Source organism: Sinohyriopsis cumingii, unplaced genomic scaffold, assembly GCF_028554795.1.
Source record: "Sinohyriopsis cumingii isolate HCF-2022 unplaced genomic scaffold, ASM2855479v2 utg001176l, whole genome shotgun sequence".
Classification (NCBI taxonomy): Eukaryota; Metazoa; Mollusca; class Bivalvia; order Unionida; family Unionidae; genus Sinohyriopsis; species Sinohyriopsis cumingii.
This window is the reverse complement of record NW_028315968.1, coordinates 135,894-156,764: the sequence shown is the minus strand read 5'-3', so window position 1 is coordinate 156,764 and position 20,871 is coordinate 135,894. Positions and strand designations below refer to the sequence as shown.

Genomic DNA, 20,871 nt, shown 5'->3' with positions numbered 1-20,871 from the left:
GTGTACTAAAACTGGGCCACCTCAAACTGCTTTTCAGGTTTATTCAGCATAGTTTTTTTAATCTTATTCAGGTTCTAATTAGAACCTCTGAATGTGGGAGGTTGTGAGTTCGTGCAAAAGACTTATACAAATTGTACTAGCAACTGCCTCACTTGGTGCTCAGCATTAAGAGGTTTGTGTTAGGACCGGTCTGCCTGGTGTCAGGATAATGTGACTGGGTGGGACATGATGCTACTATCTGTGGCATGATGCCCCTGTGCTAGACATTGCTGTAAAAACTGTCACACTGCAGACATTGTAGCAATATGTTTGAATTTTTTTTAAAGCTATGTTAAAAATCCAGATCACTCACACACACACTCAACTACTTCCACAGATGTTGTGCTGTGATTCTAGGTGTTATGTTTGAAAACTCTGTGTATTTGACCTGTTACATCTTGACATTGCTTACAAATGTATCCTTTAGTCTCATACCCTAGAAGTAGAGATATTGTGTAACAATTATAGTTCATACTTACGTAAGAGCTTGCTGTAGTGTCTCTAGATATATCTTTTGCTGCATTAGTTTAAGGTTTGAAAGCTTTCAAATTAGCTTGCATTCTTGACTAAAAGTAATGTAATAAGACCTATAAAAATGTAACATTAGCTTAAAATATATCATTTAAAGGAAGTAGCTGGTGATTGCTCCAAATGTAAGTGATGTTCATTTCCACCATTCGATAACAATGTAATTGACCTAAATCTTATAAATTTGATCCACAATGTTGGAAAATATATGGTTAAGTACAGTAGCTCCTCACTATAGATCCCATTAAATTGGCTGAAGTTTGTGTCTGATACTTGCTTTGTTTCACCTACTGTACTACTTGCTTATATGTACTGTCCAACTACAAAGTGCACAGACCAAGATCTACCGTCACATAATGAGATAGGGACCTAAATATATGGTGGGTATAACAAAGCCCATAATGAGTTTACAACTTAGAAAATCCTTTGAGCAGATTTTGAAGGGCTTAACATATGGATCAAATTATACATGGACCCTAACAACCCCTCCAATAATTTTGAGATAGAATTTTTGAGATTTATTATCTAAGGATATGTTTAATCCCCAGAAGACGTATTAACAAAATTACTTGTGCAGAATCAGAGAAGTAAGAGGGAACTTGTGAGTACTGGCTATGTACAGCAGAAGTACATTGTAGATTGATTCTATCATTATTTTTGCACAAATTGAACCTGTACTTTGAGGAAAGCTATTTCAATCCCCGTTTGACAGTTTCTAGTTTGAGACTGCTCCATGAATAGAAAAAGTTTTGAGAAAAATTTATCTGACTAATTTTGAGAAATAGTTTTTTTTGTATCAAACCAAGAAATCTTTAATGGTATCCCTGATATGTATTGATTTTAATGTATGTAATTAATTTACTGAAAGGATCATTGTTGTGGAAAAGCTTAATGTCAGGTGAATAGGATTGTTTCATCTATACCTAAGTCAAAAATAGTCGTAATGCTTATACAAATTCTCAGAAAATGTGAAAGTAGAGTCTCGGGTATCACACTCCTCAGAGTACCTAATATGGGTTATATCTAGTCCAGAGTTCTTTAGTAGCTTGGCAGCCTTTCTGGCTGAGTTGCATATTAAGCAGTTACTATGTCTTTTGGTGTACAAATATCCAAGCATGGAAAGAGCATTTTACATAATGATGCACAGTGATATGGTTAACCACATGGTGAGCATATCATGTACTTATAGTACTCATAGTATTAACATAATACATGGAATCTGAGACACATCTAAGCACAAATTATTACAGCTTATTCATAGATTCTTTTTATCTTCTTTTTTCTTCTACAAGCCTGTGTTAATGTAAACTCCCAAATAGCATAAATGACAACAACCTGTAAGACATGTAAATTATCTTAGTTTTAGTAGTGAGAGGAAATGCATTCATTATTTGACACATTAGGGAATGGCTGTCCAAAAAAGAACAGACACCCCCCTTTCAGTTCAGCCCCAGGTCTTTGTATCGAGGTATATGATTCATACCTGTTTCTGGTTAAAACTCCCACTTTGGATGCTGAAGCCATTCAGGTGGGTATTTCCATGAAATCCTGAGCCGGCCTTGCAGGTAAAACATTTTGAAACTTTATGATTAAAGTTTAGGACTCTAGTAACCATAACCAAGTATGCTGATCACTTTTCAGCAGCATTGTCCAACCTGCTGTAGGTGGAATCTCTGTTGCTAATTGCCTTTTATCATTTGTTGGAAACAGCAACAAACCATCTTGGCATGTGTTAGCCTTGTCCATGCCTTGTTAGTGGAGCTTCTCCACTTTCACATCTATGTTGCTTTGGACACATCCAGAGAAGCAAAATCATCCAGACTGATGACAGGGTCCATCAGTGAAGTTCATTAAAGCCATGCAACCCCAGTCCAAGCAACAACCCCATTTCAGTAGGACAAGCATTGACAGCCCAGGAGATTTTGCTCCTTCTCCTGCAAGGTGTTGCTCTTCCATTGGTTTTTATAGATGCCTGATTAGACCTCTTTTCAGAAGCTTGGTCTGGCATAATGGACTGGGTCCTTTCTATTGTAAGGTGGATACCAGCTTTGGTCTCTAGATCTTCCTTCACTGTTTGGGTCCCCTGTGTTCTTCCACTAGTTGAATCTTGATTAAAAAGGAAGAGGTGCACTCCCTTCTTCATCAATGTACTTTATGGAGTTTATTTAGCCTGTTTGAGGTCATTAGGTATCCCAATTCATCTTTTCTGATGATGAGTTGATCCACACTGGCTAGAGTCCCTCAGACTAGATTTGTCTCTGTTGGTCCATAATGATAAGGCTGGGTCATTTGCCAGCCCAGAGAAATTTGAGCTTATTGCAGTCGTAAGAATTAGTCTGTTGAGGTATTAATTTCCTCACAAATACGACTAGTCCGTGTCCCTTAGGACAGAGTAGGCAAGATCCTGTACCTGTTGGAGGCACTAAAAGCGGAATTTCTACTCTGCAGCTGATATAGTTCCACCAGGCAGACTGTACATGGTTCAGTTTCTCCTTTTTGTAAACTGAAAACCACTCAGGGACCTTCTGATGCTCAAATTTCTCTAAGACTGGTTTTCCAACATTATCTAATTTGGTGGACATAACAGGACTGGTTTCTGCCCTCAGAATCCACTCCTATTAGTTTGTAGTAGCATTCAGATTCAGGGTGCAGCGCTTATTGGAGATGAAAGGACTGATTTGTGTTCTGAGAAGAATCAAATCTCCACATCAGCAATTGGTAATGAGGGCAGTATTCTTCACACTTCAGAGTCGCATAAATAGAATAAGACTGCTGCATAACAGTCTCCTCTGATGGCATATTAGTGGTAGAATACCTTAGGAGACAATGAAGCACATTATGTCCCATCTTCTGTGTATAGGTTTGGAGCCTCCTTTGGAGGAGCATAGGTGATTACTTTCATTGTAGAAAGATATTCCAGTGGACATTCTGTCAAGGAAAGGGAAGATTGTCCTTGTGGAATGGTCTCTACACCAGTCCATAGTAAATACCCTGTTTCAACTTTGGTGGACACCATTAGTGGACTTCTTTAAAGGATAAACAACAAGCCCCCATTTTTTTTTTCTCTAGTCATCATACAAAGGACATGGGCAATGGACAGCCTGAAGTTACATCGTTTGTTGATTACAATTACTCATCTTTCAGGATCATCTCTCAAGTACTTCACAAGAGAGGAACTCCACTGCTCAGTTCATTTTGTTAGCCCCTCTGTGGCCCCAACGATTGTGGCTCAGTAATTTCAACCGTTCATTTCCTTTGGCTCATCTCAAATGGTTAAGTTCATTATTTAGTTCAGGAGACAACAATCTCTAAGGTCTATGATTCCAGTTAGAAAATCTGTGGGGATTGATGCAATAGGAAACATGTCAACCCTAGCTGTCCTTCCTTATGTGCATTGTTTGATTTTCTTCTCTTCCCTTTTGAAGAAAAATAATGCTCAAGACTATTGTTTTGGCCGCAATGCCTGGACAGAATCTCTCTTACATCTTGTGGTCCCAAACTAAGTCCCTATGAACCATTGGGGAAGATTTCTTCAAGAACGTTACCCTGAAGCCTGTTTTCTTGCTTACCAGGGCATCCACACAACAAAGGATCAAGCTCCATGGCATATTCTTAGAGCCAGGATGCATAGTGTTCAATGAAAATATGAGCCGACTGCTCTCATAGACCAACCAGGTTTTCAGCAAACACTAGCTTCTATTGGCTGCTCCACTTTTGATTGAAATTCCCAGTCTGAGTCATATCTGTGCTGGTGATGACCCATTTATGTCGAGGTGGAAAAAACGGTATGAAATGTCTTTTCCTTCCCTTAATTGTTCAGCTGATCTTTCAGCTTTTGCCATATGAGACGGACTGCTTTTTCTGTCAGGATAGCTTGGCAGTCCCATACAGAGAGAGACCTTTCATTCATAAAATTAAGCTCATCAGGTTTGAGCCAATGCTGCCTCGTAGCCTTCTGTATTTCACTAGTGTCTGGAGGATGCAATGAAGCAGTTATTTTGTGATCTCCATCTTTCTACTTCTACATTTGCTCATTAGCCCACAAAAGCAAAGGTATATTTTCCTTGGGTCCAATTGCAATAGCTCAAAGGTAACCCATATGGATACCATCTGGTAGTAGTTTTCTATTCTACAGGCCAGCAGTGCAGTGCAGTAGCAAGTGGTTTTGTATTACTGATAATAAAATGTAGTTTTATGAGGTGAAACTAATTTAATTATGTAATACTTACCAGTTGATATTGCTAGATTCCCTCCTCCCAGCCTGCACTGATGTCCCACTGTTTTAGTCTGTATCCTAAAACTAATGAAGGAAAGTGCACATGAGCAAGGTGTTTTAGAATCTTCTGGTTCACTCTAATGGGAGGATGAATTCTTGTCATTCAACCAGGGTATTTTCTCGCCATAAAAGTACCAGCTATGTAATATCAACAGGAACAGGTAAACCTGGAATCATGAAACTTAGTGAGGGGTGTACCTTCACAAGTGCTTCATGACTTTGGTTAAATTTTTTTATTTAAGATTTTCTCCTCAAGCTCTGTTCATGATAGAATCATCAAACTATAGTCAAACCTGTCACCTATGTCACTCATGGCATGAGACAAAACTGGCTATTGCACACAGTTGACATCTGTATACAGTTTTACCTTTTAAAATTGTTTTTAAAAAAAAAAAATTTAAAAGGTGAAACTGTACTGTTGTCACCTGTTGAATTACATTATCAAATTTGTTTCATGTGCACTTTACAACAAAACCAAGTTAGGCATATATGTTGTTCTGTCCTTAAAAAAATTTCTGCACAAGATTACTGTATACTACTCACTTTAATCCATCATGTAAGTGAAATCTTCACCAACTTGAAAATATACACCGATCTTAGGTTTGTTCATGCTTTAAAAACAGTATATAGATTAATCAGCTGCTCCACTTGCTCCAAAGGACAGTCATGGTAAGTGAGAACCCTGTGATGAACATTAGATGAAAATAAGCAGGATATTGCTATTTGTTGTGACCTACGAACCCTACAGTTTTGAATATTGAATGACCCTTGACCCTAATGAAAGAGATGTAACTTGCATCTTTCTCAAAAACAAATTTTTTATTCAGAAATAGCGTTTGTTCACAGGTAAATAGATGACATTTAACAAAATGTCACATTATTGCAAAAGGCAACTTTAATTTCTGTTGCAATAACACAACTACTTTTCCCATCATCCAGGAAACAAATTGCTTTGACCTACCTGATGAAAAAAACTGCCTCACATTTGAATTTTATATATTGACACCTTTGAGTTAAATTGTCAGCGTGACTGGAGTTAAAAGTATAAGCAAGATAAAAAAAATGTTTGCAAATCAATTCACATGATATTCCTTAATGTAAACACTGCCTTCCTCATGAAGCAGAAATTCAGTTTGCATAAACTGAACAGTCAATATAAATACACTCTCTAGAGACTGCTTAAGGCAGGGAGAAACCATTGTTTGGTTAGGAAACTTTGGCCTCTGACTGTGGAAGACAGGTGACTGTTACATACAGGACATTTATATTGGTAATTTGCTTGGGGAGAATTAGAATGACCACTGTGAACAGATGACCTTTGAATAATTTGTGACTGTTACAACAGATTTAACTATATGATTGTATATATCTCTATTAGTACAACAACCTTTCCACAGTGCAGGGTCACTGTGACCTTCATTTCACAGTTCACTGGCTAAAGTTTTTGCATTTAGGTAATGATCTACTAGGTTATCTGCACCCTGTATGTATATATAGTAAAAGTCATACATGTCATGTATGCAAATTTATTCAAATATAAATTGTTGTTTTAAAATTTAATTGTAATTTTGCTTAACCAAAGTCTAATCAATCCTGATTACTGAATGCTCTGCACCATAACAGCCATCAAGAAACTTCCAGACGAAAATTATCGATCACAATAGACTTTTAGAATGGTGCTCACGCACTCAACTGAGTCAAGAAAAGAGCATGTCGAATCTAATTGTCACAATATAGGGTAATGCAAATTCATTTATCAACATATGTAGCTTTCGTTGTGACATCACAGCATGCAATATTCAATCCGGATCATTTTCAACATATATACAGTATGCTACAAATGTGGTATTGTGCAAGTGATCACCAAAATTGCCAGAATGGGCTATATTGTTTCAGAAAATGATTTATTTTGGGTTAAGTAACAAAATGTGCAGTTTGAACGTGACAGGTTGCTCCTCTTGTCAACTGAATTAGATAGCAAAGCCATTGCTGAGGGTTTATATAATGTATTTTTAATATTGGATTGATACATATGAGCGGATTGATGATGTATGAGTTCTAGTTTTAAAAGAAGAAACTTGCAGAAATAAGTAATTTAGGATTCATTCAATATGTAACTTTGAAGAGGAAATAATAGAAGATGAAAATGATGGATGAAGACTGAAATTAAACGAGGAAAGACTTAAGTTGAATAATGACAAGTTCAGAAACAGAAAATTTGAGCATTTTTTTCTTCTGGATAACCAAATAATTGAATATTTAGATAATTTTCTTGGGAAAACAATTTGCACATAAATTGAAAAATTATTGTGGCAAATAGAACAATGAATAAAAAATAAAATACTTGACAAGTACAGTAATTGTGGGTACCTTTGCTTTTTTATACCAGTTAAAATTTTACTTTCAACAGCAGGCCTTTTTGCACAGACCTGTTATGAGAGCCTGCTATTTTGACTTGGGCCACATTTTGGGGGCAGAAGAGGTAGTACTGGTTATACTGTACAACTGTAGCATTTTGTAGCTAAACAATGAGTGAGTGATGGTAATCCTGATCTAGGATTGGGACTCCAGTTTTATTTAAATACATGTATCTTGAACTCTGATATCAAGGCATTATATGAAAATCAAGAAAGAGGGATAAGAAGAAGACAGTACATAAGGGAAAGGAGACAACTTGATGTTGATTATTTCAAATTTATCTTTGTTACACAAATGATAAATATATCATTAATCTGTTACTATCTTTGTAATTTTCTCAACCATTCAATGCAACAAAAATTAGGAAACTTTTTTTCCATTGAAATGATTTGGCCAGTTAATGAAAACAAAAACTCATTTTTTGAAGTCCTTTTGACCTTCATTTCCCTGAATTAACAGACATAAAATAAGTACAATTCAGATCAATAAAAATGGTGTCAGCAAGGTTATGGCTTGGGTACAGACTCAGGGATATGCTGTATTACCAATACTGATTTTGACCCTTTTACAAAAACACAGTACAAGCATCATGGATTTCAGAAAATCCACACCACCACAGTGGATATTTAATCCATTTATGCTGTGTCCACCGTGGGCCTAGAGTAGTCATCATGAGTGTCCATGTTGTGGCATGTAGTGGATGGGTTAAGTTTTATTGTTCCAACTGGAAAAATGACAGGAAAAAAGTATTGTTATAATGGTCTTCCACTACCTCACATGGAACTTAACATGCTGACTGACCTTAAGCAATCTTCAGACTCACATTTATCCATTTTATTTTGCCTTACAATTCATTTAACTCGCCCTGCCTTTGTGGTAAAGTGTTCTATATTTATATTTTGTAAGGAGGTTGCATACCACTTTTGGTTCATTTATGCCATGATAAGTTATTGAACTCAGGTGCTTAACTCTTTAGCTTTGGGTAGCCTTACTTTCCTTAATATTAGCTATCATAACCTACTGGATTTTTTTGCTAATTTCTATAGTCCCCAGCTTTTGTTTAGGCTGGTTAACTAGTTTATTTTACAAATTTACTTTTGTTAGCTTAGTATTGCTTTCTTTTTAGCAATTAACTTAGTGAGAACAACCCAAGTTGCCTAGAGTTAGTGGACCCCCACCCAAGGTAAGTTATAAGCTGGTGGAGAGTGAGTTGCACCCTCCTGTTAGGGAGGAGCAGCACCCTCCATTCCATAATGGCAGAGAGGTATAGCCTCCCATGAGGGAGGAGCAGCACCTTTGCTTTTCCACTGGGAAGGACAGTAAGTCATTCCTTCCCATCCAGCTCTCTTATTTCCTCATTCATTCTCAAAGGCTTGCCAAGATCCATTGCTCTGCTAGACATTGTAAGGGGTGGTCTGTTTCCCCCAGCTACCCTAGTGTGCTATAAATAGAGCACCTGTTACCATTTTGGCTCCATATACATGTACATAGGCCTGCCTGTTGACTGTTATAGCAGTATAGTATATGTTTCATTCAATGTCAATTTTAACCATTTTACATTTTTTGTACACATTTATTATGTATAGATAGGAGCAAAATCTGATCATTATAGCTGTATAATTATTTTTCACAGAAGAATTTTTCATGTGAGAACATGTTCATCGTCAAGCCAGTGAAGCCGTGTGACCAACCAGCACTGCCATTTCTCATACTCGAAGTACTTTGTCTGCATTTACATCACTAAATCATCTGCATTTGATAAATTAGTAGTGTTGTCTACATTAATATCAGAACCTTTACCAATGTTATTGAAGCTCTCATAGTAGTGATTCTAATCATGCGAACTCCAGTAAAGTAATGAACAAAATCCACAGCCTCCATTTTGGAGAGTGGAAAATCCAACCTCGTTACTTTAAATAGCAGATTACTACTAGAGTTTAAATAGCGACCATGTGATCTGATGTAATGGTCATTCAAGTCAATGAATGTAGTACCTAATAGGGGATTTCCCCCGAAAGTGGCTCTATGAAAACCAGCTCAAAATAGCTGATGTTTACAGCGGGTGTCCAAAGGCACTTGCGTGAGAATGGTGTAGAGGCATCCAAAGGTGCTTCCATGCAAAGCGGGTAGAGACATTCAAAGGCGCTTCTGTGAGAATCGGGTAGAGGTGTCAAAAGGCGTTTACTTGTGGTAAAGTATTAAAAGACTTATCTACAGCTTTCTACTTCTGGATTTTCCTGGTTATCAAGAAATTATAGACCTTTCCTTGCTAAGCAATTTCTTCTCTCTCAGCTTGAGGAACCTTTGAGGATGGAGACCATAGCCTCAGTCAGGAATGCATTAAATCCCGACAGATGGGCAGTCTCCATCAATCTTAATGATGTGTACCTTCACAACAGTAACTTTCCTCGACACAGAAAGTACAAGGGTTTTGCTTGGATGGTGAGGTCTTCCAATTTCAAGCTTTGTTCCAGCCCAATTAAGATCACCTTTATCCCAATCTGCCGATATTTTGATGATTGGTTGATTCACAATAGCCAGTTCGAGTTCCTCAGACTGGATCTGTCTAGCTGTTGCTCTGTAGTGACCAGGATAGATCTTCTGCCAACGTTGGAGAAATCTGAGCTCACTCAGTCTCAAGACCTTGTCTACATGGGGATGAATTTCCAGACCAGCAAAGGATTAGTCCATGTTCCTCAGGACAGAGTAGACAAGATCCTGTCCCTGCTGGAGGTGCTGAGAATAAAGAACATGTTATTAGCTCATCATTTTCTCTCACTGGTGGGGACCTTGAACTCCAAAGCAGTCCAGGTTCCCCTAGGCAGACTACATACATGCCCTGTCAGTGTCTCCTTTTAGTGGCTTGCAAAAAGGGATCCCTTGAATGCTCCAGTTTCTCAGGGTTGGGATTTCCACCAGTCTGATCTGGTGGACAAATCAGGACCAGTTTCTGGCTGGAGTTCACAAGCACCCCCAAACCCTACTCTTACCTTTTCACAGATGTATCATATTCAGGGTGGGACACCCTTTCAGAGTTGGAGGGGCTAATTCTTCCGTGTTAATGATCCTGGGAAGAATCTTCCCTCCACATCAACAATTTGGAAATGAGGGCTGTGTTCAACGGATTTAAGAATTGTGTCGACCATTTAAGAGGCCACTGCATGATGATCTCCTCTGACAACATATCAGTGGTAGTGTTCCTCGGGAGACAATGAGGCATACATGTATCTTCCCTCTGCATGCAGGTTTGGAACCTACTAAAGAAAGAATTACCCTCTGAGTTCGTTACATTCCCAATATGAAGAATATTTTGGCGGACAGCCTGTCAAGGAAAGAGATGATGGTAATCACAGAATAGTTGCTCCAACAATCCATAGCAGACTCCCTTTTCAAATTTAGGGGAACTCCCTTGGTGGACTTGTTTGCCACTTAATAACAAGCTCCAGTTTTACATTTCCCCAGAGAGCCTTGTCAGTGGATGCTTTCAGCCTGAAGTGGGATCGTGTGTTCACCTATGCCTTCTTACCTTTCAGTATGATCCCACAGGTCCTACACAAAGTCAGGCATTCCACTGCTCAGTTCATCTTGATTGCCTCTGTGGCCCCAGCAATCATGGTTCAACACTCTTCTGTACCTGCAGGTGTACCACCTCCAGAACTTTACCTCAGAGGTAGGATGTCACAGCACAGGGTGTCCAGCAAAACAGCCCCCAGATTTTCCACCTTCATGCTTGGCTCATCTCAAGCAGTCTCACCACAAAGAACAGTTTTTGATCAACGTTGCCAAGTGCATCATTCTGTTCATGAGAAAATCGAGGTCTAAGGCATATGACGCCTATTGAACAAGAAATGGGCATGCCTCAGGTCAGTATTCTATGTTATGCTTTTAAATATCAAAATTGATAACATCACAAGTGTTTGACTCCTGATGTGGATTGCTCCCGATATGTTGATGATTTCCTAATATGATATCAATCCAAACATATGCATACAGTTGAAAGACAATTACAGCAAAATAAAAACAGGATTCAGAATTTGGTGACTGCCAATGGTTTTAAATTCTCAAAATCAAAAATGGCATGTATGCATTTCTGTCAGCTATAAAGACAGCACGATGATCCTAAACTCACACTGGATATTACACTACACTAGCTGTTGAGGAAACATATTTTTTTGTATTGTCTTCAACAGAAAACTCATCTTCAATTCCATATATTAAGAAATTGAAATTTAAATGCTTGAAAGCCCTTGATGTACTCAAAGTAGTGGTGTACAATGACTGGATTGCTGATCGAAAAGTTGTTCTTAACCTATATAGAACCTTATTAGATATAAACTTGAATAAACTGTCGTTTATGGTTCAGCCCAAAAGTCATATTTTCAAGATGCTTGACCCAATTTGCTATCAAGCAATACAGCTTGCTTTTGGGACATTTATGATATCTCCAAGTGAAAGCCTTTTGCTGATGCAATTGGGACACCTCTATCACATCACAAAGAAACACTATCTTTACAGAATGCCCTACATTTGAGATCCAGCCCATCAAACCCTCTTTTGCATCTGTTTTTTTTCAACCCAACTACAAAACTTTATATGAAAATAAACCATGTCATTCCTACCTTTTGCATTAGGATATCTTCCAGCCATGACAATACAGAAAATTGACTATTCAAATATCCAAAAGTCATTTGTTTCTGTAACACCTCCTTGTTTTCTAAAGCAACCCAAAGTACTTTTCATACCTCGTGAAGGAAAAAGTCAGAGACGAGTCCTTCCATTATTCAAAACTTATAAGGAACTGATCTCCTAAGGTAAGAATTACTCAAGAATTTATACTGATTGCTTGAAGAATGTTAAAAGGCTGCTGATGTTTTTATTAACAGGAATCACACTACCAAACTCTGTCAGATGTTGCAGCAATATTTTCAGCAGAAATCAGGTAAGTTGACCTGCCCTGAAATATATTGAAAACAAAAATATTTTAAACTTTATCATCTTTTCAGTTTTCACTATCAGTAATCCAGTCACTTCACAATAGGAAGTTGGAAAACCCACTATTGACCAATACTTTCATAAAAGATTTTGAGCTGTGTACCTATCACAATACAATATATAGTACAGCTCACACGATTTTTCTAAACCCCATGCATCACAGCGGGGGCACTTTCAGTTTCATTTTCACTCTGCAACAGAGCGATAAATACAAATTACTGCCACCATGCTGATAGCAACTCTACCTTGGAGGGGCTAGTTGACATTACTAATTGACAATTGAACAGCCAATGAATGAAGACCACCCATGGAAATACTGTGATGTCATGAGTGATTACAATCATACCATTTCAAGAATTAAGTGATCTTTATTTTGTTAATATATTTGGACAATAAAGGAAATAAAAATTTCAAAATGTCTTGTATATTCTGTATATTTAGTACAGGTTGATCGACTTCTTTTGCCGTATGTTTAAGCTTTTCTTTTATTCAAAGAAATCTGAGCAAACTTACATACCGAGTTGACGAGAAGTACATGTACACCTTGTTGAACTTAACTTGAACAGTGTAATCTTGCTGTTTAAACATGAAAAGTAATCCTCTGGGGTATGGACACTTAAATTCTTGATGACAGCTGCTTTTGTTTTAAAACACAACCAAGACAACCGAAAATACTGAATTTCCACGTAAATGTGAATCGTGTAATTACCCAGTCATAAGGCTGAATATACATGTACACAGCTTTGAACTAGTTCAATTCTGACTACATGTGTACGGTAAGGGACTGGCCATTTAATTTATATGGCTAGATAGTTCTTTCCGACTGGAATATATTTTGTTCTTTCATTCCTCATAATATAAATTTATTTCAAGCAATAAAAGAATAGCATCGTGTCCTTTGTATAATACAAATGTTTTCAGGCTTGTATACCCCCAACCCCCCAACCATAGAAAATTAGATGGCCTCTCCTTAATAAAAACTTGACTTCAGCAGGTGTTAGGAAGAATCAAAACCATTGTTAACACTGTCATATAATATTAGCATCAGAAGATGATGTCAATTTGAGCTTATGAAAGGTACATTTCTATCACACGAAGACAGCTGACTTGATAGCTCCAGTTATGATGTTGTCATTAACAGTGGAAGTTTGGTAATTGTTCCTAATTAATCTAACTACGATGTATTGTTGAAAATAACAATAAAGGTGGAAAATTTTAAAATCTTACATGTTCAGAGATTTTAATATCCAGCAAATTTAGGACATTCTTCATGGATGTATCCATGTGTATCATATTATTTGTTCATTCTTTTAAGGGGAAAATAGAAAAACAAAACATTCAGCATTAAATAAAACCATGCAAGTAATCTGTCAATAACCTGATCATAGATCTAATTCTTATCATTATTTTGATGCAGATATTAAAGTATGCAGTTTTTTGTTTGTGACTGTTGGAGCATTGTGCTATTGAGACAACAACAAAAAAGTATGCTTACTAATATCTTTGAATAGTATATGGCATGTAGTATACTGCTTTGCTGCTAGTTACTGTGACCGAGTAGACAAATTGTTGTTGTTGTAGGGTTTAACGCCATTTTTCAGCACACGATAGGCTATACATGGCGGCCAGTATTAATGGTGGAGGAAGAACCCGGGAAAACCCCGGAAAGAACCACCGACCCACGAGAAGCTACTGGCAAGCTTTCTCACTTATCCACATTGGCTAAATCCGAGACTCGAACCCACGCAGACAGAGGTGAGATGGCAGTGATCCGTAACCACTCGGCCACTCGGGACCCCGACCAATTGTGCGACACACACCTGACTTTGGAACACAATGTTTTGAGTTTGTGCCCAGTGGCAGGAATATTCATTCTTTGTTTTTCCTCCATGACGCTATGGTTAGTATGGTTACTGTAATAATTTTCTTGCCACTTAGTAGGGATAGTCCTGGTTTTTAAAAAGTCGCAACAAATAATCACCAACCTCAATATTTTGTCGCCAATTTTCAAAATATTTCGCCAGAGCAAGTAGTGAATATTTTTCTAGGTCTATTAATGTAATAGGCAATGAAAATTGAAAAAAATGGGATAGTTATTACTTTATTGACAACAAGCAATACAGCTATAATATTACAAAATAAATCATTACATGACTGTTTTGCACTACTTCCATGATTTTTGCATCCTGCATCACTGTTAGTGCATAGGTATGAATGTTGTCACCTGAAATAAATGCATTCTCAAATGTGTGTGTGTGTGTGTGTGTGTGAAATTTGGATGTTTAATGTAGCTTTAACAATTTTTCCGTCATATCACTACAGTGTCTGCAATGTGACAGTTTATAGTCATGTCTAGCACTGGGACATCATGCCGCAGACACGTAGCATGGTGTCCCACCCAGTCACATTATCCTGACACCAGGGCGACCAGTCCTAAAATATGTGACGTATAATGTGATCGTTGATTTAATGTATTCAGGAATCAAATGCCCCCCCCCCCTTTTATGGTTAACTTCACAAAGTACATCTCTGTCAACCAGGAGTTCAGAAGTTTGGGGGGAGGGGGGGTAATAACGCACTCCACAGGGAGAAATGGTGTGTCTTTTGAGAATTTCACATGTATTGGACCCAAAAAATTGGTGAATATTTAGTGAAAACGATGCTTAAATATGCCACAAAAAAACTTCCCGATGGTAGGTCCCAATCTGCATGTTTTCTGATTCAATCTCTCACCTTGGTTTTTGAAAAGATTTAATTTTGCATGACATGCTAGAATAACTGTACTATTAACTAAATTTATTCAATGACTATTTGAATTCTTTGGAAATCTTTCTGTACATTTGAAACTTCAACACAGAATGGGCATTTTTTGTTTGAACTTATTCAGATTTCTTGGAACTATTGGAATTGAAAGGACTTGTACAAAATAGAATTCAAAAGTAAAAGATCAATGAGCAAAATTAACATACATTACTTACACCGCCTGAATTCATGTTTAGTGACACACTCCTTCAAAATATCACAACCAGTTGTAAATGAATTGACGACTTGTGCCTTGATACATATATCACAGAACATCTGCTTTAACTTTGTATCATATCTCGGCCACAGAAGCCCAACCTTCCAGCTGTTGAGAAATTTTTGTGAACTTTTGACTCGTTCATCATGATGTGGTGTTGTACATGAAGTATTACTACCATCACTACATGTAGATGATGCTGGACTGTCAGGTATAACATCAAGTTCAGTGACTGTGTTGTCTGATGAATTTGCACTAAATCCAAATGCTGTTAATTTGTTTAACTTACTCTTAGGATGAGACGATGAACACGCAATGTCTAACTTATGTTTACCCATGATAAAGTTGCACTGTTGACAGTATATAATTCTGATTGCGATTTTTTCCATTTGCTTTGTATTTATACAGAGCAATTGGTACTTCAAAAATAATCAGTTTTCTCTGAAGTATCTGCAAAACTATTTTATTGGTACATTTAAAAAAACAACAGAATGATTAGCCGTCGTTCATTTAATTGTAGCTATTTCTGTTCATATCTTCAGAGGTCGGTCGATTGTAGGCATAGTCCGGTACCATGACTGAGTGTATCCCAGCATACAGTACTCAGACCAGACATCAACATAAACGGATTATGATGTAACCATGCACTGTAAAGATGGGTTTGTCAATACGAACAAAAGATTTGTTTATGTAACATAGATTCCGATACATTGTGTATCCAAGTTTGTGGCTTCCTTTCATGGTCCCTTTGAATGTCTCCACTCCAAAATCCATGATTGTATGTACAAAATAAACAGCCAAAAAGTTTGTCGCCAAAAAAATCGCCAGATGGTATATTTTGTCGCCAATAAGGGGAAAAAAATCGCAATTTGCAACATTGGTGAAGTCCAGGGCGATCTCTGGACTTCTGAAATTGTCTAAATTTATACTTGGTCAAATTGAAGATTGCCTAAAATGTCAGTATGTTATGCATAAGAAAAGTAAAGTTTGGTTAACATTAATAAGCATTATATCATTCATTTTGAAACTAACATTGATGAAAAAAAATTCTAAACCTTATCAGAATCATTAAAATATTTCATGGCTGAAACATCTTTTGGGGGCGGGGTGTCTTGAGTGGCCTGTGGCCGAGTGGTCGAAAGTGCTTGCCTTTAGTGATCATTGCCATCTCACCTGTCTGCCTGGGTTTGAGTCTCAGGTTTGGTCAATGTGGGTATGTGAGAAAGTTACCAGTAGCTTCCCGTTGGTTCGTGGTTCTTGCCAGGTTTTTTCCGAGTTCTTCCTCCACCAGTTATAAAGGCCCCATATATAGCTTATATTGTGCTGAGAAATGGAGATAAACCCCAAACCAACATCTTTTCGCTTTTTTTTGAATGTTGATGTTGCTAACTGCAGAAAGCTTGGCAGTCAGGGAATTCTTAAACTGTTTCAAAAACATGTTCAAATTTTTGTAATGTTAAGTGTAACTGATTATAATAAGTTGCACATTTGGATTCCATATTTTGTGTGTATGAGAGAGAGAGAGCTGATGCCTTCTCTCTCTCACTCTTACTCTCTCTCTCTCTCTCAAAATATTGAATCCAAATCACTACTGCGCAAGATATCATAATCACTTGCACTTATTAGAAACCTTTTTTGTACCTGCTTCGGTAACAGTACAAGTATTTTCTGCTTGCCAAGCTTTTAGCAGCTAGTGACCTCATCGTTGATTAGTTTAAAAAAATAATGCTAAAATGATTATTAATGCTAACCAAATATTACTTTTTCTATGCATAGCATGTTGACATTTAACCTATTTTAAATCTACACGTACAAAAACTGAACTTTGGTAAAACTATTTTTTTCTTCATTGTGCCTATAATGGGTTGACCATTGGGTCAGAGAACCATCCCAGGGTTACCATACGTCTGACATAGTCTAGGGACAATAAATGTAGTATAGGAAAAAATAATGCACACACAAACACACACATGCAAGCACACATGCACAGTCTCATCTTAGACAATTACAAATATATAGCGTCCAGGTGACATTGACTTTGTTATATTATAGTCCTTGGTTCCAGTTTACCATCAAATCAAACTCGGAAATATTCTTGGGTTAGCTATTAGCTTATAATACAAACACAATAACACATTGTACACTAAAACACGATGCTATTAAACATGCATTTGTATTATATCACATCATTCTTAGTTACTGGTTTAAATAGGTTGTTCATATATTCCATATCTACTTGTATCTTCCCAATATAACAGTTTTTGCACTTGGCAAATAATAATAATAATAATAATAATAATAGTTGTTGTTGCTGCTGCTGCTGCTGCTTTGGCAGGGGCGGCTGTTGTTTTTTTTGCTGCTGTTGTTGTTGATGTCCTAAATAGCAAACAATTTTAAAAGAAAGCTATTCAAATACTGTAACAGTAAAATAAATAATATGTACCCACTGATATGAGCTACATCTTTTTCTTCTTCTCCCCTTCCTTTAACTATTATCCATGATCTAAAGACAATTTGAAAACCAAACCAAAACCTATGTCATATAGAGATTACACTTTTTACAGCCAAATTACACTTTTTTTGCCACTTATAATAGCAACAATTACACTTACACTTCTCAGGGTTGAGGGTTGGCATGTATGGAACACGGAAAGCTATGCTGCAATTAAAGGATGAATGTTAATACTAAGCCTGTTAACAATTCCACACAGCTCTGCACACAGTGAAAACATTGTCAGCTGTGTGAGACAAAGATATATCTGAGAGCCTCCCTTGGTGTGGAATGCTGGAGGCCCTTACTGTAGTGATATTTACATCAAGAAACAGTTCATACTGCGAAAAAGAACCGAAGAGGCTGAAGTCATGCTACCGGCTTGCACTAAAGAAGAGACTGCAAAACAAGTTAAATTTATGTGTGTAAATAACAAAACAGTGATGTAAAAAAGAACAAATTTCATGTTTTTGTGATGTATATATTGTGCAAATAGGAACGAGGAAATATAGGATATAAAGTCAAGTACTGGTTAATGTTGGTAAGTTTATAATTTTAATTATTGTCTTGTATTTAAAATATTACTTTGCATGTACCTGTAATGTGTCCCTTAAAGTTAATGATTGTTCATGAAAACTGAACCAAATGTTCCTGACTGAATATTTTTGTGGTAAGCATATGGGGGGGAGGGGGGAATTAATTTTAATGATTGATTACACTCTTGATAATTTTAGCTTGCACTTGCTGATGAGCTCTATGATCAGTTGCTAAATAACATAGAGGGATTATATTTTAATGAAAGCTGTTGGCTTTTTTTTTCAGACTGGCCAGATGAAAAAGCAATGATTGAGGAAATAAAAGTGATTCCTTGTAGTCGCTCTTCGATGGTTTTCATGCAAAACTGGAACAGTCCAGTGGTAAAAATCTAAATATTTTAATCAGCCTGTAGTAAAAACTAGATCATTTGTAATAATCCAAAGGTAAAAAAATTTCAGTTGTTATCATCTAGTGGTTAAAATGTAAAACATTCTCTCAAATCATCCAGTAGTTAAAATTTGTCAACTGTCATATCCATTAGTTAAATTTTATCATTTCTAATAATCCAGTCTTAATATATTGTAACTATCCATTGGTAACAATGTATTGTAATCATCCAATGGTAATTATATTGCAGTTATCCATTGGTAACAATATATTGTAATCATCCAATGGTAACTATATTGCAATTATCAAGTGGTAACAATATATTGTAATCATCCAGTGGTAACTATATTGCAATTATCAAGTGGTAACAATATATTGTAATCATCCAATGGTAACTATATTGCAATTATCAAGTGGTAACAATGTATTGTAATCATCCAATGGTAACTATATTGTAATTATCCAGGGGTAACAATATATTGTAATCGTACAGTATTTAGTATTTACAAAATGTGATCATTCAAAGGTTAAAATCATTTGTTATCATGCATGGTAAAAATCTGTCATATTTTCCAGTGGTTAAAATCTATAAATTATGATCATACAGTTATAAAAATCAATCAGTTATAAACATCCATTGGTAAAAATCTATAAATTGTAATCATTCATTGTAAATATTTATCAGTTGTAATCATCCACAGGTAATAATATGTCATTCACAGTTATGCTGAATATAAAAATCTGTAAACTGCAGTATTAAACAATGGTAAAAATGTATCTATTGTAATTATTCAGAGGTTTCAATCTGTCAGTTGTAATCATCTGAAGTTAAAAATCTGTTAGTTGTAATCATCCAGTTGCAGATTTATAAAATTTTAATCATCCTTTGGTTAAATCCTGTTATTTGCAGTCATTCAGTGGTGAAATATCTATCAGTTGTAATCATCCATTAGTTAAGAGATCTATAAACTGTAATCATCAGATGGTGAAAATGTTTTAATTGTTGTTGTCTGGTGGTTAAAATTTCTAAATTGTATAATCCATTGGTTAAAGTCTGTCACTTTTATTCATTCAGTGGTTAAAATCTATAAATTGAAATCAACCTGTGCTTAAAATATGTCAGTTATAATCATCCAGTGGTTATAATCTATAATCTGAAATCCTCCAATGGGTAAAACCTGTTGTAATCATGCAGTAGTTCAAATCTAAAATTGTAATATCCCAGTGGTGAAAAGTATCTGTTGTGAACATTCAGTGGTATAAATCTCCCACTTGTTATCATCCACTGGTAAATAGGGGCCATTCATTTAGTAAGTATGCAAAAACCTGGCAAAACTTGACCCCTCTCCCCCTCCCTGTACACATGCATACTTTTTTACACACCCCACCTGCATACATACACTTGACGCACCACCACCCCTGAATTCTATAGAATGTCCTGTATTTAATCCACGCAGAAACGATCAAGGATTAATAATATTAATGTGTTTAATAAAACAGATAGTCCACAGATGTTGATTGTCTGGCTGCATCAAAGAAATAAGCTGTGTAACTTTAAAAAGTTTGTCTAGTGTCTGCTAGTATCCAAATGCTGACTGAACCCAGTCAAACAGGTTACGTATTAGACAAATTATTATTGAGGTTTCACCCCATCCCACCCCCACCCCATTTCCTAAGCATACATATATTATCAGTGGCCTCCCCCCATGCAAGCATATGCATTTGGGTTAAAACCCCCTTCCCCCCTCTATGTGTACGTACTAAATGGACGATCCCATATCACTTTGTTCAGGCATAAAATTTTACATAAATTCTTTGTAACCAGAAAGACTTGATAGATTGAATAATGTACTTGTCCTGTTGAATTTGCACTAGTCTTTCTTCACTAGCTGACTGGCAACATGTGAAAAATTACTAGCCATCATATTGTTGTTATGAAAGCTAATAATCAGAGAGGAAAGGTACTAGTCTTAGGATACCACACTTCACTTCTCCCTCAGTAATTTGCACAATGGGGTCCAAAAACATAGACCACATTATAAGTGAGGCATAAGTTCCAGGGGGACCTACAAAAATGAATCAGATACTATCCCCACTGGGTATTACAAAAATCACAGGGTGGGGAGGTGGTTAATGAGGTTGTTTCATGGCTCAATACTAGTTTTATAATAGTGTTGGGAATAA

General features: G+C 36.6%; 1 protein-coding gene across 4 annotated transcripts in view; it reads left to right on the top strand.

Moving 5' to 3' along the window:
* Positions 1 to 20,871, top strand: part of LOC149772747 (caspase-3-like) — a 112,317-nt gene that overhangs the window by 44,819 nt on the left and 46,627 nt on the right. For all 4 annotated transcript variants that reach the window (XM_089947342.1, XM_089947339.1, XM_089947341.1 and 1 more), the window contains one exon: positions 18,586 to 18,680. In XM_089947342.1, the coding sequence (XP_089803468.1) occupies positions 18,586 to 18,680 (95 nt within the window). The remainder of the gene's footprint in view (positions 1 to 18,585; positions 18,681 to 20,871) is intronic.